This window comes from Neophocaena asiaeorientalis, unplaced genomic scaffold (assembly GCF_003031525.2).
Source record: "Neophocaena asiaeorientalis asiaeorientalis breed wild unplaced genomic scaffold, Neophocaena_asiaeorientalis_V1.1 scaffold105, whole genome shotgun sequence".
Lineage (NCBI taxonomy): Eukaryota > Metazoa > Chordata > Mammalia > Artiodactyla > Phocoenidae > Neophocaena > Neophocaena asiaeorientalis.
Window position 1 is genome coordinate 3,060,359 of NW_020172162.1, and position 11,031 is coordinate 3,071,389.

Genomic DNA, 11,031 nt, shown 5'->3' on the forward strand with positions numbered 1-11,031 from the left:
GCATGCAGCATGGTAGAGTGAAAAAAGGATGGGTCGGAAGTTCTGATCTGGATCCTGGCTCCATCATTTGTAGGCTGAGACCTTAGGGAAACCACATCATTTCTTTGAACACTTGTTTTCTTATCTTCAAGCAAAATGGGAAAAACAGTAGCTCCTTTACAAGTTTGTTGTCAGAATTAAAGGAGATCAGTGAAAGCTTCAGGCTTAGTACATAGAGACATTCAATAAATGTTTGTTTTGAAAAAGCAATACCTAACCGCGGGATACGACTGCTAAAAAAGCACATGTGTTCTAGGGTGGCATTAGTGGAGCTACTGTGTTCCACGTGAGGGAGGGGAGAGTCCTCTGGACTCGAAGCTGGTCAGGCTGATGCGTTCTGTTCTGGACTCCACCCTCTAAGAGAGGGACATTACCAAGGTGAAGTATATGCCTGGGTAAAAGACACAGGAGGACAGACAGGATAGGAGGGCTCTGGGAACTTGTCCCTGGGGAATGGGTGTAGGAACTGGGGAGGTTTAAAAATAAAAATCTGGGGAAAATATGATGGCTCTTTTTAAGTATTTGAAAGGCTGAGCTTTGGAAGAGGAGTTGACCTGTGCTGAGAGACCCTGGGGAACAGAACTACTGTCAATGGGTGGAAGTGACAGGGACATTGAATGGTTAAACTTTCTGACACTCAAAGCTGTCCGACAACAAAGCAGGCTGCGCAGGACTCTGCACTATATTGCAACCCGCTTTAGAAAGATCATCTTTGTGGGATTCACTCTTTGGCTGTGTGGATGGGTCAGGATGGTCTCCCTGTCGTAGGAAGATGAGGGGCACCTAGAAGACCTTCTGTGTAGAAGCAAACCCACGTTTGCTGGGGGAGATAGGTTGGGCTTGACCCATGAAGTTCCTTAGAGGTCTAAATGTCTGAAATTTCAAAACAAAGCTATTATCAAATACAGACATACCTCGGAGATATTACGGATTTGGTTTCAAGCCACTGGGAAAAAAAGCAAATATCCTAGTAAAGGGAGTCACATGAATTTTTTGGTTTCCCACTACATATAAAAGTTATGTTTAAACGATGCTGTAGTCTAAGTGTGCAGTAGCACTATGTCTAAAGTGATGTACATACCTTAATTAAAAAATACTTTATTGCTGAAAAATGCTAGCTTTAATCTTTTCGCAAGAGGAACATCAAAAATCACTGATGACAGATCACCATAACAAACACAAAATGATGAAAACGTTAGAAACATTGTGAGAATTACCACAATGTGACACAGAGACACAAAGTGAGCAAATACCATTGCTCACTGATAGACTTGTTCAACGTAGGGTTGCCGCCAACCTTCAACTTGTAAAAAACACAGTATCTGAGAAGTGCAAACAAGGGAGGTGTGCCCGTATTAGTCAGTCATCAGTAAAACTTCTGTAGTTTTAAAGGAAAATGCCAAAGTCCTTGAGATAGTGGGGCAGCCTGGGCTTTGAAGCCACACACATCTAAGTTAGAATCTAGATCTGCCATCTCGTATCTGCATAGGGAATCTTGGACAAGTTATGTAAACCCCAGTTATCTATATGGTAGGGTACTTGTGGAGATTAAAAGAGGTAATCCACGTAACGTGCTTAGCATGGTTACTAGTGCTTAAATAATGCAAGCTATTGTTAACTCGTATAATCTATTATTATTACATCAAATTGGGGCTTCCAGTAGGCACCGTAATAAAAGCCATAATTTTCGATGGAGTGTCCTGGAGAGATTTGAGGACTGGGCAGCAATGGACACCAGGGGCTGAAGTGGGGCAATCCTGGCATCCACGGGTAGGATCTGGTTCAGTCTGGAACCCAGGAGCACAGAAATGTTCGAGACTGCTAAAAGGGGATTGAATGAAGCATTGCAGGTAAAGCCCTTTGCCAGGTGTCTGGCAGATTTCAAGCAATCAGTATATAGTTGGTAAATAAATGAGAGTCACTAGGAGCAGCTGCGAGCCTTTGAGAAGCAGCCAGAGAGGCAGCTGAGGAGCAGAACTGCCAGAGGAGCCGTGAATTCCGCCTAGCAGTGCCCTTGACCTGGACCACCTGCACACACACAGCCTTGGTCCTATGGCATTTCAGTGCTGCTTCTCATCGCTGATGCCAAGACACAGCCTGGGTGGATGAGGGGGCTGGGAGGCAGATTCAAATAAAATCCCTAGAAGAAAAGAGACTGTTTCAAATATCACAGATAATAATAGCAGTCCTTCCAAAAAGTCCTATTATTGATGTACGATTAGCTGTGTTGTGGAATTAAAGCCATGTGTTTTGAAATATCATTTTTGCCATTTTCTAAAAAGCCTGTGTGAAGGAAGAAATGAGGTGAGTGACCACAGATAAAAAGAAGCCAGATAATTAGTACCCTTCACTTTTTAACACATCACTTTGGTGGCGCTCCCTTTATACACAGGTGCAACCCAAGGTCCCTCCCTACGGTTTTTTCAGACAGAGAGTGGGCTCTTATAGTCACACATAATGAAACTTCAAATATTCAAGTACGCATTTAGAAAACAGCAGGTAATGATAAAGGAGATCAAAGACACATTTGAAAAGAGATTCCGATATCTATTTTGAAAACAAGGAGAGTTACAATAAGCAACGTAAATATACACGTGAAAAAAAATGCAGATATACATTTGAAGAAAGAGGAGTCACAGGGTTAGAAGAGCAAAGGGGAGTTAGATATTGAAAGAGTAGAATATTAAGACTATTTTTTAGTTAAAAACTGTTCGTTGCATTTAGAAGAAATCTGGGGAGAGGAAGTGCGTGCAGATTTCTCCCATGACTGTTAATAGATTTTGAGTTTCTTGAGGGCAGGTGCTGAATCTTTCCCATTGTTTCACAGTTCAGTGCCTTCTTGAGCACAGCTCAGCACTTATTTTTTAAAAAATAAAAGCATTACAAATAGAAGCTCAGTTTTTCTCAAGCTTCAGTTTGAAGCAAAGATGATTCAGTAAAAACAAAACAAAACCGTGCGGGCCTCCTGTTTCCTGCTGTAGATGCTAAGCTCTATGAGGGCAGGGGATGCATCTTACTTAACTCCTATCCCTGGTTCCTAGCTCAGTGCCTGACACAAGGTGGGCCCTCAATGAATGAATAAATTGGATTATGCGATGGCAAAATTTTCAGGCAGGTCACAGAATACCTGGAGTTGATAAAAAGGAGAGAAAATCGAGTCATGGGGCCTGGCAGCAGCGTTTCAATGGGGGATGGGGTAGGACACGGCTCTCTGCTTTTATGGGGCACGTTTTCCATGTCTGCAATCACTTGCTGGTTCTTTCTTCCTCACGTGTTTCCTGGGCAATGCGTCACTATGGATGATCTCAGTTTACAGCCGAGCACCTGTGGCTCAGTGTGGTTAAGCACCTGCCCCACCAGGAGCTGGAGGCTGGAGGAGTGGACTAGATGATCTCTGAGGTATCCTTCAGGGCTAACTTTCATTGCTCTGAGATCTCCTGGGCTACTTCTGTGGCCTTTCACGGCCACAGAACTGGAAAACAGAGAGGCAAACATTTGGCATCAGGTGGATCAGATTTTCCAATGTTTGAATTTTTCAGTTTCCGTCTGGGTGACCTGTGTTAAGAAGAGGTAAGCTGCATTTATCCAGTTTAAATGAAGTGGAGAGTTTTGTGATGATATACTAATACACTTAGGCGACTGAGTATGTCAGAACAAAGGGAAACGTCACCTTCTTCTGAATCATGTGTTTGGCTGTGAGGATGGAGCCTCGGTCATGGAATACAGTCCAGGACTCCATCTCTTGCTTTGGCTGTAGAAACAGAGACCTGGGTCAGTAAGGAGCCATTTGTCAACACTCATTGAAATTCTGGAAACCAAGCCCATCTCTGCTCTGCATTTCAGAGCTCATGGCACGTGTGAAAGAGAAGGATCTACCCTGGTGACCTGGCCCAAGGTTTCTGAAATACAGCTTAACCTATAAGTAGTACTTGAGTCTTGGTATAAAGTTCCTACAGGGCAGCTTTCTAATGAGATGTTCAATTCTAACAAAGATGCTCGTTAGTCTCTCCTTGAGTTCCAAATCCTATGTGAGAGGAGAGAGAGAGAGAGAGAGAGAGAAAGCCAAACTGCAAAACAAAACAAAAAACCAAATAAGACCTTTAAACAAAAGGAACCATGTAGCAAACATCATCACATTGGAATCTAAACCTGCAGAAAGTTTATTTTGCAAATGAACTTCTCCATGAATTGGCTCTAAAAAAAAAAAAAAAAAAAAACAGCCCTTGCTCATTCTAAATCCCACTCCTGATTTCTGTGTAGCTGTGCACGTCTAAGGCTAGGTCAACTTTTTCCTTCCTTCACTGTAACCCAACTTTGCAAGGTAACTTGGAATGGTGAGCTCGGTCCCCCCATCAGAGTTTGGTGCACCGCTCTGTGGGGACTCGCCCTCACACGCATTCTGCCACGCCGGGCATGGGTCAGCCTGTCTTCAAGGCGTGTGATACTGTGGCTTCTGGCCCTTCCTTTGGAAGATAGTTCTGCCATGTAATGAGTCAAGCAGACCGTTCATCAGCTCTGTTTTTTAATAAAACATGACTAGTACAGTTTATGGCTTCCACTGTTCAAACAGCAGTTGAGCCTAAGAGGAATTATTCATCTTAATGGTTCTAACACTCATTTCCAAGCAGCCAATGCTGCTTTATCAAGCTTTCACCTGAATTAGAGAGTGACTGGCCTTGGAAAAAGTGGGCTCCCCAGGAGCTGAAAAGAGCCTTCCCAGGATGGTGGGCTGCTGGGATGTCCATAGGCCTGTCATCCGGCTCCTTGTCACTGCAGACAGTCCCTCTGTCACCCCTGGGATGGCAGGATGCAGGATGGGGGCTGGAGTCTGTGAGGTTCAGCATGTGTTTGTCCATGTCTCAAAGACACGCAGACTCCTAGGAAAGCCTAGATGAAAACCTCCCTTTTCCTCCTCACACTGCCAGAAAAACATCCTCCTATTAAGTTAAACTGAACTTAAACCTATGGAATGTTCCTGGGATATCAGCAACCACGAGGGAGGCAGGCTAGGAACTGAAAAAATTCTCTATGCAACAAGGTTACTGTTAGGCCCAGCACACCAGTGTTGCTTGCTACTACTATATTAGCTCCCTTTCACAGAGGAAGAAACTGAAGCTGAGATTTTCATAAGAGAGAATGATGGAGCCCTGACTCACACCCACATCTTCTGATTCCAAATCAGATGTGATTTCTATAGCATCCTTTGGTGCCCAAGTGCACCGAATTAGGACCCTGATGGAGGCAGAGTCTAAACCCAAAGGAACAGTTGATGCTGGGGCCATGGGACTGCAGGGTCGAGCTGGAAGCAAGTATTCAGGTGGGATCAGTCTGAGGCCCTCAATTCATGCTATGAGGTGACTGTCTATAGGTAAGGCAGACCCAAACCCTTCAAAACACTGGTCACCCCTGTCCATGTCTCTCCAGCCTCCTTTGCTTCACTCTTAGGTGAGCTCATGAGTTTTTGAGCTGACCTGGACCGCAAGATCAATGCCATATTTAACAGGCCAAGATCTAAAGAACCAGCCTCTTATGGCAAGCTCCAATTTTGGTTAGGGGGCTGCAACTTCTGAGCTGTTACATGGGTGCTGTATTCGTGAAAAGTCAGGAGCATGCGAAGATTTTGTTTTTCAGATTGTTGATGGCATTCAAGAGATTGCTAATATTTTTTTACTGTTCCATTGCTGCAAATGCCTTTGCCCAGATAAGAAAGATTTCAGCAAAAGAGTTTCTTAATGAAATATCGCCTGATGCCAGGTTACCACTCAGAAGGCAGCGGTGGATGGGTTCCATTGAAGGATGAAGTTCACTCCCACAGCTGACAGCTGATTCATGTGTGTTAATTAGGAACCCTGTCTCCCTCCCTGATCACCTGAATCTTCTTCTAAGCCCAGCAGAGTGTATATATCGTGCCCATGTGGGTAACCTCATGGCATACTTTGGCTTTGACTTTGGACGTTTATATAAAGGCTCAGTTGCCAACATGAATAGCTTTCTTTCTTTCCAGGGGAAATACAAGATGGAAAGAGTTATAGGAACCAGAAGTCCTGCCTTTCAGTTTTCTTATATCAAGAGCAAGTGATATTTCTGCTGAGGCAGTGTCTTTTGAGCAGTTTAGCGGTGTAGGTTGCCACATTTATTTCACAGGAAAGGAGTGAATCCATCAGGCCACTGAGCTTATAAGTACTACCCTGGCAGTCAGCCACCAAAATATAAATACTCTAAATGGACTAAAGGAAATGTTCATTCTGTTGTTTAGAATTGGACACATCCCAGGAAGGTAAACTTAATCTTTTTGAGGACTGCTGTTATAGGGCTGAATGGAATACGCATTTGTTTATCTCCTTTGTGATCTTTTTGTCTTCCCGGTGATACATTATGTATTTGTGATACGAAGCATTTCAGCTGTCTCGCTCAATAGCCTCGCATTAGCTGATTGTTTGGTCCCCAGATTGCCATCGTTAAACAGCTTCAGCCTCAGCTCCGTCCAATCTGGGACCTGTTAGGGAGAGAAGTGGAACCAAAGAGGCCAGATTCCAACAGAAACAAAGCCGGGTGGAATTAGGGGGAAATCATTCCAGAGCCCAGTGAGTTGAGCTCTGCACTTCTTAGTCTTTATCTTCTAAAATATCTGAAGGAATTTTGGTACTTCTTGGCATAATGAGGGAAAAAATAATGCCTCAAAAAGTTTTAAAAAAATTAAAGCCGTCTGTGGAAAAAAGATGGGAAGAATACCCCATAACACCACAGTTCAGAAAAACCATAGTTTATGAGACACATGCTGTGTATTTCATGGATATGCAAATGTTCTTTTATTAAAGAGAAAGATCTACAGTATATATTTTCACCTAACTACCACATCTTAAGTAATCAGCTCAGGCTCTTATGATGAAATCTTTAATTACTAGAAGTGTATTAGTTAGATGTAGAATGAATGATGTGCTGCATTTGATTGCTTCACATGATACAGCCATTTGTGCCATAAATTCATTGACCTAATCTTAGACGATGTGTCCTGTAAGACAGACATGATTCATTATTTCTTAAGTGACAGTTTTTTTCCCAAATAATTTTTTGCTTCATCAGAAAGATTGCCTTATTGTATTTTTAGACTAGTGTTCGGAATTGAAATGTAACAAGACAAGGAGACACGCACATTCACACTCCTTACCCAAAATGAGACTGTCAGAAACTGTCACACTATTACCTAAACACTGTGGGATGCTGCAGAAAATCAAGTAGGGTAACCATTAGGCTTTTGCTTTAACTGGAAAATTTGATGAAATAGAATTTGCTTCGAACTTTGATGTCTGTAATTCTTTTTATGTGAAATAGATAAAATATGGTGGAGAATTCTCATTGGATAATTGGGATAGATCTGTGAGCATTCCTTATTCGTCAATGAATTACTGAAAGTGAAGGAAGTGAAGGGAGAACATTTAAGTTATATTTAGATTACTTTTTGTGACTCTACTTGAAAATATTTATTTAGCTTGAGGAAACAGAGGAATCCTCTGGAGGCAAATAATTCAATCTGGCAATTTGAAGACCAATTAAGGATTTCAGAAAACTCTTTCCCCTTATGGTTAAAAAATACGATCCAAAAGAAATATGCCAGAAATTTTGGTATTTTTTTAAATTAGCTTAATTCATTGATAATTTTTTTTAGTTCATAATTAAAGAGGCTATATTTGATCCTTCACTTCAAGCTTAAAAGTTTACATTTTAGGCTATGGATGCCTAACATTGAAACAGAATCAGGTGGCTTTATTTCATATTGGAATTTAAATGTCATGTCATTATACATTAACTTTTTAAAAATGATCAGGTTTTAAAGATAATAACTTACATGCATCAAGTTTTCACTACTAGTTTCTTTAACCTTTATCTAGATGAGAATTTTGAGAGTCTGATAGATTCTGTGTGTCTCTTCTCATCAGAGGCAATTCTGTGCTTATTTGTAAACTAGACATCTCAACTATGAAAAAAAAACAAACCTCTTAATTCTGGAGAAACTTGAAACACTGTAGTGAAACACAGGAGTATCTTAGCATTGATTTTATTTTTTTTGCAACAAGCATTTTGAAAGGGTATTTTCATATGAGACTAAACAAAAAGCTAATGTGTGCCAATAAGTATTTGTCATTCAATCTCACACCATCAAGTATATCACCTGCAGATATCAGTGGGAAAAAAAGTGCGAAGGAAAAGAGTGGATTTACACAAACAGACTTACATCTGCCGCGAGTGTGTATACTCACAATCACATCCTAGCATGCCACCACTGTTTACAGTCTAGGAAAGCTGAGAGTTCAATGAGATGAGTAATCAAATGCCCAGCATATGTTGTTTTTGCATTGTTTATGTGACCAATCATTATTAAAATGTATCATCTTTTAATGCTATCAGTTTACCATAGTTAAAAAAGCAACATGCACCAGCAACAGAACAACAGACTCTCTCCTCAACAAAAACAGGTTCCATTTAGAGCAATATTGGAACCAGGGCTTTACTGAAGAGAGAAGCAAATTCAATGAACTCACCATCGCATTGTGTTTCAGAATTCTTCCTCTGTTGCCGTATGGCTTGAGTGCTGAGGAAATGACCAAAAAAGAAAGAAAGAAAGAAAAAGAAAAAAAGATTGTGTATGTAATGTTCAGTCAAAAAAGTAAGGCACTGAAAGAACCATTGAAAATTTTGACATCTGTTTATCTGTTTATAGCTATGGCAAGATTACTCGTATTAATTCTTGTTTAAAATGCCATATGAAGGAAAGACATTTGTGCAAACAAGAGTCGTATTTGAATTGTAGATCATGTCTTCACCATCTGTGAGAGCTGATGGTGTTACAAAATTAATGTGTTAATGAAATCACAATAATTTCTCCAAAGTAATGGGTTCTGAAGCCGAGAATGACTATTTTTTGAACTTTGATGTCTAGTGATTTCCAGTTGGGAAAAGCTCTCAGCCTTTAATTAGTTCTGCAGCCCAACTTTAAAATAAATTTGGTGATGTCTCTCTTTTGCCAGGAGTAGATCTGAAGGGGGGAAAAGCCATAAAAACTTTTGGAAAACGTTCTCTTGGTGTTTGAAAAGTTGTTAAATAAGACTGCCTGCCAAGAAATGTCACCAAAAATTCTGACTACTGAGAGAGAGTGGGCAAACAGCTCAAAAAATAATTCTAGCTTGCTGCAACATCACAGGTTGGGAATAGCTAAACCTCACACAGACTTCATGACTAATTCCAAGTTTCCCCTTGGAAGCCAGACATAATGATGTTCAGTGCTATGTGCTATTGGTTAACACAGCACACCCCTTCCAACGGCATTATCCAACAGTCAATAGTGTAAAGTGACTTTGCATGAGGAGAATTTTAAGGGTCTATATTTCAAAGTCCACTGAACTTTCTGGAGAATTCTTCTCACCAAAACTATTTAGATTTGCATGTACAATGAGCCTCTTTGACCAGTGAAACTATGTGGGCAGGTATATGTACTCTTTTTTTTTTGTTAGATCTACCTTAAAGTCATGCTTAAATGGGATAACACAGTTTCTTTTTCTTTTTTTAAAATAGGAGATGGTGGTAATTGCTATTCTGAAGAGTTCATATTTATAAAGCAATTCTGGCTTCCAAAGAGAAATTGTTTTACAAACATTTAAGAATTGTACCTTTTAGAAGGAAACACTTCCGCCTGTTTGAAAAATTATGATAACGTTTGAAAGAACCTTCATGTAAAACATGAAACGCTATCTACCAAAGGAAATCGTTTACCTTACTTTTTTCTTCTTTATTACTGTGTTGTAGGTATGTGACTGGTGTAAGCACATAAGACACACAAAAGAATACCTGGATTTTGGGGACGGGGAAAGAAGGCTTCAGTTCTGCAGTGCAAAATGTCTCAATCAGTACAAAATGGACATTTTCTACAAAGAGACACAGGCCAATCTTCCAGCTGGGCTGTGCAGCACATTACACCCTCCCATGGAAAATAAAGCAGAAGGCACTGGGGTGCAGCTGCTCACTCCAGACTCTTGGAATATCCCTCTAACAGATGCTCGCAGGAAGGCCCCCTCCCCGGCGGCTGCCGCTGGCCAAAGCCAGGGCCCTGGCCCATCGGTGTCCACCACCGTCTCTCCATCTGACACTGCCAACTGCTCTGTTACTAAAATCCCTACGCCAGTGCCCAAGTCCATGCCCATTAGCGAGACTCCAAACATCCCTCCTGTCTCCGTCCAGCCACCTGCTAGCATCGGGCCTCCCCTCGGCGTCCCGCCTCGCAGCCCTCCCATGGTGATGACCAACCGCGGCCCGGTACCGCTGCCCATCTTCATGGAACAGCAGATCATGCAGCAGATCCGCCCGCCCTTCATTCGCGGACCGCCGCACCACGCCTCCAACCCTAACAGCCCTCTCTCCAACCCCATGCTCCCCGGCATCGGGCCCCCACCCGGCGGCCCCAGGAACCTGGGCCCCACCTCCAGTCCCATGCACCGGCCCATGCTGTCGCCCCATATCCACCCCCCGAGCACCCCGACCATGCCCGGGAACCCTCCGGGTCTGCTACCCCCGCCACCTCCGGGCGCGCCCTTGCCGAGTCTCCCCTTCCCGCCAGTGAGCATGATGCCAAATGGCCCGATGCCCGTGCCCCAGATGATGAATTTCGGGCTGCCGTCGCTCGCCCCGCTGGTGCCGCCCCCCACCTTGCTCGTGCCATACCCCGTGATCGTGCCCCTGCCCGTGCCCATCCCCATCCCTATTCCCATCCCTCACATCAATGATTCCAAGCCCCCCAACGGATTTTCCAGCAACGGGGAGAACTTCATTCCGAGCGCCCCCGGCGACTCCTCGGCGGCAGGAGGCAAGCCTGGCGGACACTCCCTGTCCCCCCGGGACTCCAAGCAGGGCTCGTCCAAGTCCGCGGACTCACCGCCCGGCTGCTCCGGCCAGGCCCTGAGCTTGGCGCCCGCGGAGCACGGCCGGAGCGAGGTGGTGGAC

The 11,031-nt window shown here is 43.2% G+C and overlaps 1 protein-coding gene across 1 annotated transcript in view; it reads left to right on the top strand.

Annotated features, from left to right (window-relative positions):
• The window catches only part of SOBP (sine oculis binding protein homolog), a 162,280-nt gene that overhangs the window by 131,937 nt on the left and 19,312 nt on the right, over positions 1–11,031 (top strand). The window contains exon 6 of the mRNA XM_024755396.1: positions 9,841–11,022. Coding sequence (XP_024611164.1) covers positions 9,841–11,022 — 1,182 coding nt within the window. The remainder of the gene's footprint in view (positions 1–9,840; positions 11,023–11,031) is intronic.